The sequence below is a fragment of the Perna viridis genome, chromosome 5, assembly GCF_037379345.1.
Source record: "Perna viridis isolate PV_CMFRI_1.1 ecotype Kerala chromosome 5, ASM3737934v1, whole genome shotgun sequence".
Classification (NCBI taxonomy): Eukaryota; Metazoa; Mollusca; class Bivalvia; order Mytilida; family Mytilidae; genus Perna; species Perna viridis.
Window position 1 is genome coordinate 29,905,511 of NC_142449.1, and position 20,847 is coordinate 29,926,357.

The 20,847-nt window shown below is 32.9% G+C and overlaps 2 protein-coding genes across 2 annotated transcripts in view; one reads left to right on the top strand and one right to left on the bottom strand.

Moving 5' to 3' along the window:
- Positions 1–1,745: 1,745 nt before the first annotated feature.
- LOC148617016 (ubiquitin-ribosomal protein eL40 fusion protein) lies at positions 1,746–5,369 on the bottom strand. Its single transcript, XM_088584271.1, has 4 exons — positions 5,212–5,369; positions 3,889–3,975; positions 2,899–3,001; positions 1,746–1,885 (listed from the first exon to the last, which is right to left on the bottom strand). The coding sequence occupies exons 1-4, from the start codon at positions 5,312–5,314 to the stop codon at positions 1,792–1,794; spliced, it is 387 nt and encodes a 128-aa protein (XP_088440397.1). The 5' UTR covers positions 5,315–5,369; the 3' UTR covers positions 1,746–1,791.
- An 8,746-nt stretch (positions 5,370–14,115) lies between these two features.
- Positions 14,116–20,847, top strand: part of LOC148617017 (protein turtle homolog A-like) — a 133,831-nt gene continuing 127,099 nt past the window's right edge. The window contains exon 1 of the mRNA XM_088584273.1: positions 14,116–14,432. Within this exon, the coding sequence (XP_088440399.1) occupies positions 14,360–14,432 (73 nt within the window). The 5' untranslated portion in view covers positions 14,116–14,359. The remainder of the gene's footprint in view (positions 14,433–20,847) is intronic.

A 20,847-nucleotide genomic window follows, 5' to 3' on the forward strand; every position in this document is an offset into this window, starting at 1 on the left:
TGGAAAGGAACCTATATATGTAAATTTTTAAGGATCTATCAGCATCCTATTACTGAAGTTATCACACATAAACTTCAGTGTATGTCGAAGTATTCCATGGAGACAATAGGGTGTATTATTGAGTGAATTACATTGTGTGTTGTTTCAGTTTATTTTTGACCTTATATCAAATAGTTCAGGCCTTCAAACCTAGTTTATCCCAGAAATGTGTCTGTCTTCAATTAAATTTCATTTATGTCTTCTTTTTTTAATCTTGGTTTTCTTTGGAAGATTTCTATTGCCCTAAATTTTATTGTACTTTTGTTGTCTGGGCCATCAAGACCTTACTTAAACATGTGTTTACACTTGTTGAAGACCTTTTGGTGATTCGTACTATTTTGTATTGAGGTTATACACTGGTGCACAAATCGCCTTGTACCATGGTTTGTCTATTGTCTACACTGTAGCATCATTCTTTGTACTCGTTATATCCCATCTGAATGACCTCAGCAGTTTTCCTACCAAGTTCTCCGTAGGTTTTAAAAAATGTGATATAAACAACAAATAAGAAGTAACTACATTAGGTTCAACTAGTGTATGTTTGCTTTTTGGTTATACTTACTACCTATTAATCAGTATTGTCATTTATAATATAGATCTCCCTTTTGAGCAAATTAATCTATTGATACTTAGAATTCGACCAAAATAAAGGCAGTCATGTGATTTTTGTTTACTTTTGTCTACCCAGACTTGACATTTGATGAGCAACTCAGCGGGTGTTTATAGAAAAGGAGAGGAGGCTTCCCTGACGGGTGCACTTGGTTCATGCTCCCAGTTTTTGTAGTCTAAGTTGCTCATTTACTTTTGTGACTTAGTATTGTTTTAGTTATTTTATGTTCTTTGTTGTGCATGTCTGTTTTCCATGTCTGGTCTTTATCCCTGGATTTCTGCTAGAATCTTGCTTCCCTTGATTACTGTTCACTAAATGTGATTTTGCACTGTAATATTACAAAGAGAGTTGTGGGAAATGATGGAGTCATTTTCCCTGAGAAGATAGTGAAATAAATGTAGCATTTTACAATAGACCTGTAGTAAACAATTGTTCCATTTTAAAAAACCTTTTTTTCATTTTTTCTTGGCAATCTATAAAAAATTGTAACAACCTCCCAAAATTATGACCAGGCAATTCATGACCTTTCCAAAATAATAAAGCCACATGTTAAGTAGGTGTATTAAAAACTTTGAAATCTCTTGTTTGGTGCTTGCCTATGAGTAATCCTATTTTAATTAAGCACAAGTGAGACATACACTTTAACGTAACTTGGTCAGAAATCAAACTCCCAAGCAAGTTTAATGGTCCTTACCAGGATTATTTTTTCAATTGAAAAAAATACCATGACGATTAAAATTAGATATGTAGTTCATAAGATATGAACTTACTTATGAACTACATGAAAGACACAATTTACAAATAGGGCATCTATAGTGTAATGGGATGTTAGATGATGCTCAACCATGATGTGTTTGTATTCAAGATCTATGGACACATGCTAAATTACAAATCATCACAAAGGAACAAGAGTCTAATTAAAACTTCATCAGGACTCAAAAAAGAACGAACTTTCAGCTTCTCAGTACATTCCAAGAAAGACAACTCCAATTAATCAAAAGAAATATCACTTCATATGAATGGACATACTGATCACAGACAAACTGGCCATTGTAATTATAGGACTAGGAAAGAAACTGTGATCTACACTACAAAAACCGCTTCTAATTCTTTATTCAACTGAAGCAAACAATAGTGTTCATCTATTTGAGCTTCTTCTTTGGGCGGATGTTGTTTGTGTGTCCACATTTCCTCTTGCGGCAGTTGGTAGCCCTTTGATGAAGTCTGGCATAGCATCTGATTAAATAGAACAATTTTCTTTATTTTTCATACAACACAAAATAGTTGAAATAAATTCAGCATACATTGTGGGAAGTAATTAATCAAAACTTTAGTTGCTTAGATCTGAAAATTTTCATCTCTAGAAAAAAAAATACCAAAAACCTGACAAAGGGATGCCCCAGCACTCTATTTTAACACAACACCACATCATGTTTGGTTGTCAAAATTCATTTATGAGAAGATTGTTGTGTCTGTGAGACGCATTTGATGCCCCTGCATGTATTTTCTGACATATAAAAGTCAATCTATATTTACAAGCTTTAATACTTTAGAATGGCAATAACTTTATGAACAGAGAAAGAAGTTAAAAATGTCCTGATTTAATAGTATTGGTCTACAGGAATAAACACTAAATCTAATGTTGATCCACTCTTGTATGCAGGATCTTCCACTTATTGTTTATAACCTACATGATTATTCAAAATCATTTACTACCTATCTTAAATACTGTAGAAGGAGATAACCGGATTAGACATGTACCTTACTCCCTCAAAATGGTGACAAAATGACTATGTGAAACTATCCATGAAGATGTCAAATATTGATAGAAATCCAACCCTGATATCATGCACATCTTCAGTCTGTATATAATCATTCTGCAAAGTATCAACTTCCTAACCTACATACTGCAGGAGGAGTTATCTGGAAAATGCATGTACCCTATTCACTCAAATGGTGACAAAATGACTAAATCAAACTATCCATAAAAATGTCAGTTATTGATAGAAATGAAAACCTGATAACATGCATATTTTCAATCCATATACAAAAATGTATAATCATTCTGCAAAGTATCAACTTTGTACCCTAAATGGGGTGGACAGATGGATGGACAGACAGAACTAGGGAAGGACAGGGGTAAAACAATATGCCCCAAACTGAACATTGTAGGGGCATAAAAATTAACAAAATTACACATCCCAGAATTTGTTTCGTAAAATGAAGACCCACACTGAAATAGTACTTACTTGCGGCAAATCATTTTGTCACAGTTGTATTTTGAAGCCAAGATTCTGAGAGATGGCTCAATAATGCCTCCTCTGAGACGCAGGACCAAATGTAATGTAGACTCTGTAAAATAAAATTTTAAGAGTAATTTCACTGCAATTACTTCCCAGCTGGCCTGACAGAGGGTATCTGTTCTCTGCTTTCTATTTTTATACTGCTGGTCCCTTGGAAAGAGCATTAATCATTTCAGTCACATTTGAATATTTTATCTTAATACCTCTGCTTTCAATATAAGTACATTAATAACACTTGCTTGAACAAATTAATTCTAATTAAACAAGCACTAAATAATGAGAATTTCCAAAAATTAAAGCATGTGCCTTTATGATTTTGATTTAAGGCAAGAATACACTTTAATATGAAAGAAATTTGCAAATAATTTCTATTTCTCAAGGAGAAAATTCACAGAATACATTCATCATTGATTTTTAACCTTGTCCAATGAGAACTTATATACAAGGAGTTATGGCAGTTACACAATCACCAAGCACAATGCATGTTAAGTGACCCTTTTTTTATCACATCTACCTCTTAAAAGCATATTCTAAGGAGTAATGATCAGACTTTGAAAGCAGTTTCACAGTAACAGCCATAATTTTTTAAAACATTAACTGCAACATGTAAATATACAAATAGTCTTAACTGTTATGCTTTATGAAGTCCATTTATTAATGTAGTCATATGAATTGCATTCCCTTGAAATTGGAAGTTTGAAAGAGAGTGATCTTTAACTTGCTAAAAAAACCTATAAATGTCATTTTTTGCTTTTCAACAGAAATATCTCAAAAAGGAGTCATCATACAAGTAAAACTTGGACCCAGTGGAGACTTTTGTAGGCGTTATGGTTAAGATCTTTTCATCAATTGAAAGACTTTTATTATCGATTATAATGGTCAGAAAAAAGACAAGAGGCGGTGAGTTAATACTACTCAATCATGCTATATACCCACCTTTCTGAATGTTATAGTCTGACAAAGTTCTGCCATCTTCCAACTGTTTACCAGCAAAGATCAATCTCTGTTGATCTGGGGGAATACCTATTGACATAAAAAGAGGTGTATTTAAGTATCATTCTTTACAAACAATAATTTTTTACATTTGAAAACTTGAAGCAGTGAAGTCGTAAGTTCTGACTCATAAGAGGCGTGATTCACTGGACTACACCTTCAATTGATTGGTTTGTTTGGGGACATATGTTCTATGGTAAGATTTTTCCAATACAGTCCAATATCTATTCACAGGAATCACTGTCAGGATAAAAGGTTATGAGAAATTAATTTCGAATGGCCTGCATTATTTCAAAGATAATTTCTGTACACACGAATTACGAAACTTATCTGCATTAATATCAATAGAAGTGGAGATTTTAACTCCCTGAAGTACCCTTGTATGCCCTGAGGCAAAGCCCAAGGGTGTACAGGATACTGAAGAGTGTTAAAATATCCATATCTACAGATATTAACATGGATAACCATTACACACCTAATCTTTGCCCAAATAGCAGCATTTAGGGACAAATGGAAAAAGTGTGAAATGTTTAAGTGAAGTTTTTCTTACTCTTTGAAAAAATAAATATGAAAAATAGAAGATTTGGATATTCATCACCTACCATATCTCTAAAAATAAGAAAAATCAGCCAACTTTAATTTGGGGAAGAATGTCGCACCCTGCAACATCACAAGTATGTGACGTCAACATTGGTAATTTGCTTCATTTGGTCAGAAATTTCATTCAAGAAGAAATGACATTTTCATCAAAGCACAGATGAGGATATTACAGGGTTTCATGGAATAAAATCAGGAATAAATGAGTTTAATGACAGACATATATGCTTCTACAGAATTCATTTCTTATTGAAAGCAAATAAGAGTAAAAATCACAGAATAAGTACTTGCATGACTTTCCCCAAGGGTAATAGCTAGTAACGTCCAGGTATATGGGATAGCAACACTCGACATATGGATTTTAAAAACATGCCATCAACCAAATGAAATCCTAGACTTTTACAAAGACGGTGATAACAGCAGTGGAGTCCAACAGAAAATATAACAGTGAGTCTGATAGGGTGAAATGTGACATTTCAAGACGTTCAAAATAGGCACTATTGTTTATTGTAAACATCACAGTTTATTTGAAGCAATTTTTTTTGCCATTAGAAATAAGATATCTGTTAGTGTCACTAAAGTGGCCCCTAGATAGAGAATACAAGGCAGTAAGATTAATGGAAAATGATCATGCCATTAAAAACATACAAAATTGATCATTCATATTACCTTCCTTATCCTGAATTTTGGCCTTGACATTTTCGATGGTGTCAGAGGGCTCGACCTCAAGGGTGATGGTCTTGCCAGTCAAAGTCTTCACGAAAATCTGCATGATGACTTAGCTGCAAAATGACAAAAAAATTGATAGAATGATTATTGTGTTATCACACATGGGCAATAAGTTACACATTGACAAAATTTTCTGGAGACCCTACAATAAATGTTTTAAGTTGTACATGTGCCACAGGTTTCAGGCATTTCATATTCTCTTGTTTGTTGCAACATGGCACTTTTATTCATTCAGTGGAAGGAATGAAATGAACTCAAAGAGCAAGGCAGCAGGTTGATCCTTCCACAAATTGATACATCCCCTCTAATAATTATATTGTATAAAATTTAGTACCATACAGGTTAACTGAAACTTGTGATTTACAGACAAATTTATTCATAGCTACTGTCATCACACACCCACTTCCAATGTAGGTATCTGAATTCATATTTAAGAGATGAATAAACTATAAAGTTTTGAAAATTTATTCAGAGACAAAGATATGGGTTGCAGGTTGTTTCAGTTATTTTCTTTGTTAAAATTTATCTTCACCTGTAAAATGCAAGTGCCCATGAATTTTAAAGTTTTCATTGATGTAAAAGACATATACAAAAGGAAAAGATAATTTATTTTCAATATTTATGTTTAATTTAACTGTATGAATTCATAATGCATTCACCTAATTGACATGAAATCAAATAGCAAGTTCATGCCATCATAATTCTTATCATGAGATTCTTCATGCTTATAGCCATTTTTGACTGGTCAAGAACGTTGTTGCCAGAAAGTTCATACATGCATGAACTTCGCCAGATCGTTCATACATGCATAAACGCCAGTCAACTTGAAACCAATATGGCGGCCATGTAGTTCTAAAGAGTGTGGCAACGAACTGAACGTCATAATATAGCCGTAAGAATAGTTTATTATAAGCACATTGATTTTACCAGTCAAGTCTGTTTACAGAGAGTAATTTTCAGCTCAGGGGAAAGAAACTTATAACCAAGTCTGACTGAACCCTTGAAAACACTTTGTTATAATTTTCCTTCTTCCCTGTATTTCCTTAATAATTATAATCTTGTTGAATTGTTTATATCTTGTATTTTTCAATGCCAACTATCACTTCATTCATGCCACCTTCACTGTTGTTGTGCAGCCGATAATGTGTAAAAGTTCGTCTGCACTCCCATACGTGTGCAAAGGAATGTGTGTATGTTGAAGCGTAAAAACACAATGTATCAATATAACCGACTACTGCCCTCAGAAGGTAACTTTGACAGTCGAATAGAATTATAAGGATTGAACAGCTATTTTCGGATCATGTTATGCCGGGAGTGGAGAGATCCGTTCATACATGCATGAACGACCGAAATTAGCTGTTCAATCCTACAATGGATAAATCCTTAATATCATTTGCAAATTTCAAAAAATACAAGTAAATACTTCAAATTCTCAGGTTTAGCTCAGTGTTGTAGGCTACTCCAAATTAAGACATACAATAATTTACCCACTTCATAAGAAAACCATCCAAATATTTATTTAATATATTTTCCCACCATTCCCCCCCCCCCCCTTTTCTTGACAACAACTTGCTATTATGGGTCTTTTGACGTGTTTAAGTCTTTGATAAAAGTTTAAACATAAAAAGATATAATTCATCAGTGTTTCTTAACACAAACTGAGTTTTGATTAAGCTTCTTCGCTTCACAACTCTGCAATAAGTTGCACGTGTATCAAAAATAATATGTTACGGCCATTACCTTAGCGGAAAAGGAAGAACACGTGGTTGACGATAGAGGGCGGCCCAATGGCATGCTGTAAAACATTGATCCATAAGTTATCTTTCTTTGGTCCACCCGAATTCGTTTTGTGAGGGAAAAAACACCACTATAGGCACTGGATATTATTTTCATACAGCACTAATTGTAATTATTGAACATTTCAAATGCTTCTACTGGTTATGTAATAATTGTTACTCTTAGCTCTGATAAGAGACTCAAAGTGACAAAATTTGTGAAACCTGCCTAAACCGAACCCTTGAGCTGTACAGGTTAAGAAAGGCGGTGTTCGATTTATTCAGGATCAAAATACATTTGACCGGGAGGAATTTAAAAAGTGTCTGGTGTAGACAGATTTTTTTCATGGTTCAGTATAAAAAAATTTTTTTCTCATATCATAAACCTGCATTTAAATTTAAAAATCTAATGGGTATGTAAATCACCCAAATTCTTTCTTATTTTGTTGATATTTACATTTGTTGGTTTATTAAATTATCAAATGCAATATTAATGAAAATCTATTAAAAGTTATAAGTATGTGATAAATAGATTAACCGTATATAAAAGTACATGAACATGGTAAAATACTATTTTCACATTTCGCCCTCGGGCTGATGCCGAACGAATTAGACAATGCCAGTAACCTATACTTATTTTATCTAATATATATGTTTTATCCAAAATACGATACGATGCAATACAACTTGAGAAAATCTGTATTGACAGGTGCTATTCTGCTAGTCTCAATTCATTATTTCTTCACAGTCTACATATTTTTAACAGGCTTCGAATAATAGGGATAACCGCAGTGTTTTGCGATGTTGATAATTTGTTTTCTTTACTATGATTTTTATCTCCTAGTATATATATTAAACGGAATAAACAAAAATAAAGGGACATCGTGTTCGTTTCATTCGTAATTCGACATATAAATCAAGTCAGTAAAATCTAGGTGAATTTTGTAATATTTTACATTTGTAAGTTAAGTGACCAAACTACATCGCTTACGAATTAGCCAATTTGATAGCTAACTTATTTGGCGAGGATTGACCTTATCGTACTTTTTTAAAAGAATATTACCATAAAGCATGGGAGATGCCCGCACGTAATAATCGTTTACAAGTAATCTGTTTTTAAAAATTACTTCATTGTATCGGTTGAAAATAAATGTGAATGATTCTCAAGATTGTGATACACTGTACCAAAAACCTTGATGTAGTAATTTTTCGGCTACACTTGTATAAATTTCTTTCGTTAAATCCGAAACATTGTTACAAATACGAGCCAATCGAACCAATTGCGACATGAAAACACCATATTATGAAGGTAACAAAGGAACGGAACCATAAAAAACCTGACATTTAAAATAGGGAATGAAAAATCATCCTTTTGTCGTGATTTATCTAGTATTAAGTTTACCATTATTGATATAAATACTAAAGTCAAGAAATGAAGAGTCTTTACTAATTAAAAGAAGTGCTGCATGATATATATCTTAAGTATAGATATTGAAATCGTCGTTGTTACACTCCTTGAGACGTTTAGGTTTCCCATTTTAGCGTTCGTGCATCGTTTATCGTGCGTTTACACGTCGTTTTGCGTTCGTTTAAACGCACGATAGAAGCGTTCGTAAAAAACGCACGCTAGGAGCGTTCGTTTAAACGCACGATACAAGCATTCGTTTAAACGCACGCTGGGAGCGTTCGTTTATTTTTGTACTGTGATTATTTCCTTGATTCAGCTTTATTTTTACATTATTTGCTATTATTAATTAACATGTTTTCATTAATTCAATTTTCTATTTTCTTTTTCATCATTATTTGTTAATATTATTATTTTTCATATTTCGTGCGTTCAAACGCACACTGTGAGCGTTCGTTTAAACGCACGATGGAAGCATTCTTCTATCGTTCGTTTGGGTATCGTGTGTACGGGAAACCTATACGTCTCAAGGAGTGTAAGAGCCAACATATCGATATCGTTGGAAGGGTCAATATTTATTACAGCCATGAATTGTGATTCGTAACAATACAGAAAGAGATCCACAATAAGTGGTGCACAATTAGTCCCTTTTGGAATTCCAATAACTTGACGCTAAATGGTATCGCCAAAGCGAACGAAAATGCTGTCTAACAGGAATTCAAGTGCTGTTAGCATGTCAAAAGACGTACAATAAACGTAATTTTTTGTTTATGTTTTTCATAACCAAAAAAAAATTATTTAAAAGAATTCGAATATATATTCACTTTCCGCTTTATCAAAGGACCATTTGATTAGATATGCGAATTTTTGTTTCATGAGATGAAGTTTAAGTTTATTGTATACATTGGGTAGAAAAATCTAAACTTTGAACAGATTCGAAAGATACCACATGGGCAAGTAATTCAACAAGCTATCCAAGCGAGTTTTTAACACTCCCAATTAGTTAATTGCACTATTTTCATAAACTTTGTTACCAAAAAATAGTTATATTGTTTATGGTATCGAGCTCACTAGCAAGTAAGCCACGCAAGCTTTAGGCATTAATCTAAAGCAAATCACTTTATAAAAATTAAATCAAGCATCTCATATTTTCGTTTGGTTTTCTTTCAAAATAGTATAATTACTGTATTCAAACATTTTTTTTACCAATTTCAAAACTAGCAGTGACTCCCTCAAACTAACGGAAACCGATCATGCAAACTTGGCATTTCAAATTCCAAGGAGGCATAGCAAGCAAATAGCGATATAAATCATGCAATTTACGGAATTATTAGACAATTCCTTCATACCCTTGTATAAACCCTAAAATTACCCTAAACTGGTGTAACGCAACCAACTGAACTGTTCTTTTAGGAGCGGATCTAGAAATGTTTATAAAAATGTGGGATCGGCTATCATTTGCTCATCTTTGCCCGAATTTTGAACAAAACACTTAAAAAAGTGATTCTTACCTGCGTAACCCCCCTTCCCCCTTAATACACTACTTCACTTCGTTGTTGTAAGGTGAATTATTTCAGTGCAGTTCTTTTTCATCGATCAGTTAAGTACCTGTCCATATAAAATTCAGACACTGTCCACATTAATGTGATTCATGTTGAAGAAAAACTTACTGAACAAACAAACAATACTTTTTTTATCTATATATGCTATATGTTTTACCTAACGGTTGTCCTTTCCATATTCAGATCTGTACTTTTGAGTCACCTCTGTCTGAATTTTTTTAAAATAAAAACTGCTATTAAAAAATACAAATATTAATTACGTTATATACACAAATCGCATCTACATCAAGAAAATTAAGTCCCTTTGAAAGCAACGTTATGTAATGTAGTAATTTGTCAACATCTATATGATGTAAGACGAAACATATATATATAGCTATGAAATGAGACTTTAGGATAACCATAACACCCAGAACTCTGAAAGTGGCCTCTAACACTTAAAACAAAATCATATCAAATACAGATATTGTTACATATTGAGCGTCTCAACTTCGAATTACTCGTTTTACGTACTGTATTACGTACATTATTAAACTAAATGGCACGGAAGAGTCTTTTTTCAAATCACAAGCGACGAGGGAGGAGCATGCACCATGGAAACTTAGCATATACATGTATATAATAGCAAGTTTTGTTATATTCCAAATGATTCACATAGCAGTAAAACATGCAGTCCTATAGTTTCAGGGATATTATACAATGCAACTACCCAAAGAACTTGAAATAAAGATACCAATGACACTGTAAAGTCAATCGTGATCGATGGAAAAGGAAAATATCGACAAAATCATAAGACAAACGCGATGACTTTTCATTCTGTGGCAACATCTCTTCAACACCTATGTATATGGAATTTTCATATCACTACTCAAACATTATGCCGTAGCTTGTCGTATTTAACAGCCTTAAGTTTTTTGTACAGCGCTAGACTTCTTACAGTTAAACTTCTGAAACAGGGTTACGTTGCTACAACTCGTGGACCGTAACGTAGTATCCATCAGCACTATGTGAGTCGATTTGATCATGGTGTCATAGTTTTTCTTTCCTCTATCGTCTACCCCGGACTTGATTTGTTATGAGCAACTCGGTGGGTCTTTCTACAAAAGCAGAGGACGTTTACCATACCGGTGCACCTTGTTCATACTCGTCGTTTTTAGTGGGGTCCGAATCGCTCATTTACTTTTGTTTCTTCGCATGGGTTGTTTTGGTTGTTTTATGTTCTTTGTGTGTGCATGTCTGTTTTGCCCTGTTCAGCTTTCTTCCTGGATTGCATTCTTTTGATTCCCTTGGTAACTGTTTCATGAAATATGATATTTTGAATTGAAATAAAAGATTGTTATGTGTTTCAAGAAGAAATGATTTTTGTTCTTTTTTTTTTACTTATGATGTATGACATAAAACACTAGGCTGACACTCGTAAGCTTAAATTACATTTTTAGTTCCCATTAACCTTTCTTTTAATTTTAATTTACTACAAAAGTCAATGGCATTCCTATTTTAACATCAAACTGACTTTTTTTAATATATTTTCGTGACTTATTACGGTAACCTTAGACCCGCAATATCTGTCTATATTTGGCTGTACACTTTATTAATTTACGCTATGTCAATTGAAATGGTCGCAAGTGAAACTTAGTGCTTTGTATTATTCATAATGAAGGAAAAAGCGAATCAACTAGTCAGAACGATTGTACATATAGCAATAGTTGTTTGCATTATGAGGTCACAGTGTTCGCACATGGACAGATACTACGTTTCATAAATTGACGATTGTTATTGTTTGTTTTCAAACAAGACTGCGCACATGGTGAGTGCTACCGTGTACGTGTGAAAGTGATTTTTACGGAAGATAATTTAACTTTCCTAAAATTAACATAAGGTTTAATATATTTGTTATAGATATGAATTTGATGATTTGATGTTCATTCATACTACTGAAATGCATGAACGCCAAATTAGCACTAGTCTTATTTGTTAAATGTATATTAATCCTACGAGCAGGAATGACCCAGCCAGCGAAAGCTATATTTTTATATAGCCTGGCTGGCCGAGTGGTCTAGGGCGCTGGATTTAGTGCAGGTGGTGTTACCATAGATGTCACAGCGGCACGAGTTCGAGTCTTGCGGAGGGAACGACCAAAAATTCGCATCGCAAATTTGACAGTTCTAACATCGTTGGGAATTTTTCAGACCTTTCTATATATATATATATACAACGTCTCAGAATGTGACGACTCTATTCGCTACACTGCACTATCGGATCAAATTGATACAGGGAAGATATATAAACGTATAGAAAGGTCTGAACAATTCCCAACGATGTTAGAACTGTCAAATCTGCGATGCAAATTTTTGGTCTATATATATATATATATTTATATAGACCAAAAATTATATGTATGTATGTATTCATTATAAAAAACAAACAAACAAACAAACGAGGATGCGGTCAATTCAATCTGTCTTTTTTTTCTCATTAAATGATTGACATGACAATGATCACAACACAATTATGTGACTCTACCAATTGCATTTTGTCGGAGTAAAGAATTGAAGTCTGGTTTACACCTTCCATCTCTCAAAATAAAGAAGTGGTAAAATAAATTTTCTGCACAAAGAAAAAAACTCATCACGTACGTTAACTAATTTCAAACAAAATCATGAGATTCGGAAACTCTGACATAATATGTCATGATTCGAGTTTAGACCTTGTGTATTATAACAATTTCAGCTGGATATGCAGTTGCAGCGTATCGAAGTAGCTTAATCGAAAGAATTGCTACTCCAGCCATTAATTTCAATATCATTTTCAGGTACTCATAAACATAGGCATTCATTTGAATTTTTAATTTTCTTTAGGAAGTATAAGGTCAAATATTTCCATAAACTAATATTCCATGTGGGATAGAATCCGACAGATTTTTTAATCATATGATTGCAATGAAAGATGTGACAAATAAAACAATATACCAAAATTGAATGAATGTACTTCTTCTGGTTTAAGAGGACGTTCCTTCTTCGGATCTACATTTCATGGGACATGAAATGTTAACTTCGTCCAATCAAATTCCAGAATGTTATCAGACCAGTCTTGCCGTGTGGAGTATATAGTCTAGCACGAACTCTGAAATATGGTAGCATTCGTTGTTAGATGTTAACTCCGATGACAGGCCAATAAAAATGCCAGGAATCGTCATATCAGTTGTATAATACATGTAGCTCAAGATCTTACCCGATACTACAGCGGAAAAGTGTTGATTTGTCATATTTTCACGGTAAACCTTGTTTTCATCGATGATTAATAAGCATAGTATTTTTGTGTTCGCTAAATATATTAGGACCTTTTGAACGATATTGACCGACCCCACTTCAATATGACAAGGTATCTATAATCTACAGCAATATAAAAAAAGAAATACTGATGAGTCGATTTTTTTCACCGTTTGAAATATTAATCTATTTAAAATACAATTGTACATTTTACAATAAACCCATGTAGCTTCAGAGATTTGAAGACGCCCTGAGTCTGATTAGAACCGGAAAATCATTGGCGGAGCCGGAGAGGGTTTTGACGGTTAGAACCCCCTTCGTTTGAAGTTTTTCGCGCAATTTAATTTTGCAAAAAAACACTGACAAATAAGCAACCTTTCGCCTTCCTTCCAACATGTATAAATCTGAACCTAAAATAATAAAATAACCGATCGACTGAACGAAAACCAATTGCAAATAAAAACATTAACGTTAACTTTCTCTCAGTTAACTGCAAACTGGCCACTTTGACACTTATCATGGGCTTGCAAGAATAGATAGAACACTTATCTTGAGAATACCAAGAATATATAGTTAATGATAATTAACTTAAATATTGAACGAGTATCGATGAAATTTTTTAAATGAAAATACTTAAACAATGCAATATACATTTACATTTAAAAAATAAAACACCTACATCCAGCATTTGATAACCAGTCTAATTTCAATACAAAGCTGCCTCTTTTAATTTCTAATACATTTCAGTTCTGGTACGTGTCTAACAAATAATTGGAATACTAGTTGATGAAGCGGAGTGATAAGTCGATATTTCCACTATGCCACAGGTTAACAAAATCGATATTGAGAAGTCACTTCTTATTGGTTTAATGATGATACTTTTGATATAACGTTAATTTCTATTGGATACAGAGATCAAACAAGCTGAGCACCTTGCGTTTGATTGGAAAAATATTGAACTGCAACGAGTTGTAAAACTCGTGTGTATGCAAAACTTCCCACAAATGTTGAATCGAATAACTTTCTTGCGCGAAAGTGTCATATGGGGAATTTGTGTCAAATAGCGAAACTGATGCCATGGTTTTTGGAACACCATGTTTTTTCGTGGTATTTTTAGTTTTTATACACTCTTGGAAAAGACCGATAAATGGTAAGTTTCATTTTGTTCTATTTATAGACACAATAGGTAAAAGTTCACGTTTACAAAATATGAGCTTCAAGCATGGAGATATATTTTGTACTCACCTGTACATATCACCTACAGTTTGAAGTAGAGAAAACAATGTTATGCTTATAAGAAGTTGTACATGTATGACCTGTAATGAAAAAAGTTAGCAATAAAGTTGATCACTTGATGACAAAAAACATGTTTTTTTTCCAACAGCACACATACAAAAATTAACAAATCTGGTTGAAATAATTTTTTTTGCTTTTACAGGCACATATATTCATTGAAAGTCCTTAACTGGATTAACTTCAGTTTCTTTTTCATTTTCTTTTTTTGGCTTTTATCTTGTACGGTCATAGATCTGTAATTGAATTACAGGTCTTAAAATAGTCACTTTCCATGAATTAAGAGGTTCTGCTGTGTAAAAAATGATATGCCTTTTTTTTTAAAGATTATTCATTTACTTTTAAATATAGTAGTTAACTGAAAAAAAAAGGCATATAAGTACATTTATATTTTTCTTCTATATATTACTTGTGTATGGTACATGTATGCTAAAAGAGTTGTTTCTTACATAGAGGTGTTTTGCTTACATGTACAACATTGTAGTTAGAATGTACTTTAAACTATGTTTTATGGAATAAAAAGTAAGATTCCCAGATAATAAACTATATTCATAAAAACAAGATACTTGACACACAATACAATTTAAACACTTACTTTTGCTATTTTTTTTAATAACAAAATGTAAGTAACGTGGAATAGGCATTTTCAAAAATGTATATATACATTATTCATTTGCCTAATTTTATACCTTTACATCTTTATCTTTCCTTGGCGAACCTTTTTCTTTTTGAATGTAGTTAAAAATAAAAAAAAATTATTTGTCACATACATCCAATATATTGTTCTTTTCTGTGTAAAATCAATTTACCATTACCAATTACTGATTTAAATATATAAAAAAAAATAATTTAAGATGACAAATCATTTTAATGATGCATTTGATCTAACCACGAATTTTTCCCATACTGTAGATCTGTTGGACCAACAGAAAACTGTGGAATAGACCATAGCTAACAGCTTGTGTTTAGCTGTAGACTTTGTGTCTATTCAACAAAATTAAAACAATTAAAAACAATAACACAGACTTTTGATATTAACTACTCTTTGGGTCAGTGGTCTGAAAGTGTTAAATCCAATTATCACAGAAAAAACTTTTGTACTAACCATAAATCATTTAGAATTGCCTAGTATCTTAGACTATCATTGCTTCTCTCTATCATAACATATTGTATTTGATATCCTGTTGATCAATGTAGCGTTGAAATTGTGCTCCAGATCAAACTAGAAGGTAAGTTGTACATTTCACTCAAGTAATGTACGTGATGAAGCCATCTACAAGCGCTTGATCTTCTAATTAAAATACTCATTGTTTTTAAGGAGCAGTCTTTATTAATATCAGATAAAAGATAATACATCCATGTCAGAAACCTAGATACTCAACTCACTTTTGTTTCTTACATGTCTAATTAAGAAAGAGTCACAGTTGCGTTTTGGAGATAAAATTATATACATGTGTACATGTACATGTAATTTGTATAATACAAATACAATGTATTAAAAATATACATAATGAAAATTAAAATTTAAAAAAATTGTTATTTTGATATGTATACTGGAAGGACTATAGTTATATATATGTATATACAATATCAGATATATATATGTACAAGTACATTGTTGGTTTGATGGGATTTTCTGCAGCCCAGATCACCAATATCTATCATTTGAAGTGTCTGAATTTTATATGGATTGATACAGAACATACAGTAAATATTACAATTTTGGTATCCTATGTTTGACTGAAGAAACTGATGCCTCATATTTTAATGAAAGAGGGTTTGTAATGAGAACAATTAAAGAGGAACCTTATAAAGAATCAGAATTATTGGTATTATCTTAATCTTAAAATACATTTAATTAAATTTCAAATAAAGTTTTCTCGTTTTGTCCAGCATTTACGACAAGTTGATCATGAGTAACTAAAGCTTAAAATGGTCATTGTCAGACTTTATGATAACTCAGAACACATTGATTATTACTGATTGGATAAACTGACATCTTGAGAAAACTGACTGGTACATTTAAGTTTTCTTTTAGAGTTAAAAATACTGGAGGTCGGTCTGTCTGTATGTCATACCTTGTAAGCTCTTTCAGTCTTACATTACTCAACAGATTTTGGATGACATTTATATCAAAGGTAATACTGGCTTAAATCTTCCAAAAAAAGTAAAAAAAAAATCAATTATTCAATTTTTCTTCCTATCTTTGTAAGTACACTGTACTCTCATACAAATTTTTACCATTGGACCATGGGATTGGGACTCTCAGTTAATTTTAAAAATAAATGGTAACTGGCCTGTTGTGTGCAAGTTTTCTCCCTTGAAAAGTCACTACTGATAAATAGTGCATACAATTTCATGACCATTCTTGAGTGCTGATGAAGCTGATATAACGGTACATGTACCTGAAAATGTATAGTGCATTGTACATGTATTAACGCATGCACACTACACTGTCCCTGCCTAATTTGCACCAGTTAGTACATAGACAAGGATTTTATTTCTAATTTATAGATTACATCATTTTAAAATGCATTCAGATCTTCCATGCTCAAACTCTTTTCAAAATAAAGTTTGCATTTTATTCTGCTCCATGGTTATGAAATTAGCAGACAAATTTAGGAAAGGGGATGGCTGCATTTCAAAGATTGATTGATTGATCATGGTTTAAGTCCTATGGCAAGTCAAGCAGTTGTTACTCTATCCCCTTAAACATTCTGTGCTTGGCGAAGAAGCAAGGACTACCAAAAATATAGTCTTTGGTGTTGTTTGGCAATGGATAGAACCCACTACCTCCAGCACTCATAACACTGCACCCTAAGAAGGACATAGATAGTGCATTTCTAAAAGGTTCCTGTACCTGCCTACATGTACATGTAGCTTAATATGCATGTTCAAATTAACAAAAATTGAATATGACTTTCAAACATTTACTGGTATTATTGATTTTAAGCTAAAATAATTAATCATTGATTACAAATACATCATGCCATTTTACGGAAATTATTCTTTGTCTCATTTGACATCATGTAGTCTTGTGTAATGGCTGTTCTCAGAAATTAGCCTAGTAAAGGTACTTTTATGGTATGGGCTTCCATGTATTTGAACATAAATCCCTCTGATTTATACAAGATTTATGACTGAATCCGAATAAATCTTCGGTAAACTTTTTACTTAAAATGGGCATTTTGTTTGCTTTATATTTAGTCTAGTGTCTTATTGTATTATCTAAGAAAATTTGCCGATAAAGAACCATTTTGGATTAGATACATAGATATAAAAATGTCTGAGATCCCCATCAGCATAAAATGTTATTGTTTTCCTTATGATCAAAGTCATTTCAATGTATTAATGAATTTTGTAGCTTTTAGGGCAAATGTTAACAGAACTTATTGTTTCATATGAAAACTGTCAGATTTGACAATAAATGATGGGGCAGTCTGGCGAGAGAATCTCTGATACTGTAAAACCTGTTGTCACAAAGATCCTAAATTGAGAATTTTTGGAAAGTTGTAGTTTTCCCTCGAATTTTCAATTTCAAGCAATCTGATTGGGCCATATATGACTTGAGGAAAGATTTGAAATTTGAAAGGAAACTCAAAGATTTTTTTTGAATGAAATGGGCCCAGAATGAATCAGGGTGCTTTATCTTTGTGTACTGCAATTGAACTTATTTTTGCAGGTACTCAATATCGCGAAAATAAGTACCCATGAACATATCCGTGGGTACTTATTTTTGCAGTAGTCATAATATTTGCATAACGAATAATGGTAGAAATTCTCTTTTGCACTTTTGAGGATAGTGCAAGACTGCAAAATTCGTACAAATATGTACCACATGAAAATAGGTATGGTTACAGTAATTGGGATTATTGCACTTTGAGATTTACAAAATGAAAAAAAGTAAAGGGCGAAGTAGAATCAAACTTGAAATTTGAAGTAAAGATAAAGAACCATTGCATAGTGAAAAAAAAGTTCCAAGAATGAGTGATAGCATGCTTGCCTTGGGTACCTTTAAAAGGTCATTGGTTGGAGTCAAGGTCGAGGCGCACCAAAACTAACATTGGCAGTCACTGCTTCTCCGCCAAGCACTACAGTGTTCAAGGGATAGAGTGACATTTAGTTGGTCCTGAGTCAGAAGGTATCCAAGTAGGATGACATGCTCACCTGTGGTTTGTTGCTTCTATGAGCTAGCACAATAATTATCTGGTTCAGGGTGTCTGACTATTACAAAGCAAGGTCTATTTTATTGGTCATATAGTGTACATGTTCAAAATGTACATTCATGGCATGTAATCTGGATTTTAAAAACTCCTTCATCATTTATAGTTGACAAATTCAAATGTATGGCAAACTTACAAACCATTGATATTACCACTTTAATTCCAATGATTCTACTATGAAACCTGAATAAACCAAAAACCTGTGTAAATAAGACACTTTTTAAAGTTTGAATGTATTTTGAACAATAGTTAATTGAACACCTGTCTAAACACTACAAAGTCCAAAAGTGGTTCAGTTTAGGCAGGTTTCACTGTATAACTAATTTTCCTTGACTGATACACACTGCCTCTCTACTTTTTCGCTTTAGAAGAATCAGATTTAGAATTTCCGTATTCATTCAGGATTACATTGAATCAGATTGTCTGGACGTTTATTCATCTTGTCTTAGTCTGTAACCAACAAGATCAAAAACACAAGTTTTCCCATTGATTCTCTCTGTTGTATCCCCATCACTTCTGATTTTTCCGGTAATTGAGTTATTCATTACGTAAAAATACAAGGGATTAAGTTTGTCACCTGTAGCAATCTTAGACGTTAACCTCTTTCAGTGGCAGCCTATCGGGAGATTTTGTCCAAGAACAATCTGTCTATCATTGGAAGATTTCTTCAAGAAACTGTCTATTATTTATAGAAACAACATTGTCATAGAAATGTGTTTTAAGTTGTAATTGTTTTTTTTTCTGTTCAAAGGTTTTATTAACTTATGCAAAAAAAATATTCTTATCCATGTAGTTGTTTTAGTAGTTACTTCAATACATTGATTGATTATGGTTATGGTTAAACTTCCTGCGGCAGATATTTCATGCATTGACCAATCAGACCTTGTTTTATACTGGTCTGACACACAGAGTTGGATCTTTATTGTGGTTCAGTAGTTTACAGAAGCTTAACAGCCCACAGGTAGTCATTCCACCCTATATTTTTCTGACTCAGAGCCAAGCAGTTGTTGCTGGTCTGGATCTTATATACCGCTTGCTTGGTGGGGAAGCAGTTGATACCAATTTTAAAGGCTTTTGTAAGACTCAGTCTTGTATTGAATCTACGGCCACACACACTTGAGGCGAGCATTCTACCTTGAGCCGAGGCGGTAGTTATTGTAATACAATGCAATCTTTTACGAACATAGTAAACATGGTATATGTTGGGAGATTTTTATGGGCCGACTTAAATCACAAAACTGTATTTAGGTTCAACAGCCCATCCCACTTCCCCAATCTGTGTTGTTGTCTTGTTTATGCTTCCGACTTTGTTAGAATTCTGATTCCACTTAAAGCAATTCAAACTATATATTTTTTCCAAAGCAAAAACAGCACTAATCGTGACTGAATAGGTTTTTCAGAATGTGTTAGTTATTAGTTGGTTGAGAAATGCAATAATGTTGTTAGATGCAATACTACGGCTGGACATTCTGATTGTTTATTGCAGTCATCTGTCACATATTATTGATTGCGAAGTTACATAATGTCCAAAGTGTCCAATATATTTACTAATTTTTGGAAATTAATGTTGGCATAAGTCTGCAACAATTTTTTTGGTCTAATTATGCTTGTTCTTTTTCAGATGAAGGTTTTTGTAGTCTGGCAGATATCAGGTTTGGTTTTTAAAACAAAATTTTCAATTTTTATATGACGGTCTATAAGGGAACATGTCCTTATACAAACCTGTTCAATTGTCTTCATTTTGTTCATTTACTCAAGAATTGAAACTAACTTAAGAAGAAAAATATGTTCCAGTAGGAGGATACTTCCTTTGTTTTTCATTTTTTCCCCAGAATTATAAAAATAAGAGGAGACAGGTGTATATTGTACTTTAACGTGTCTATTTATTTTCTTCAGCATATACATAAGCCTTTGAAGTCGAATTTATAACAAAAATTGGTACATGTGTTTGTACCTGAGGGAATAATTGGCTCTATTGTTAAAACAAAAATTATGTATGTTAGAAATGTTAAAATTTTGCAATAAACTAATTCTTCACAATTTCTGTCA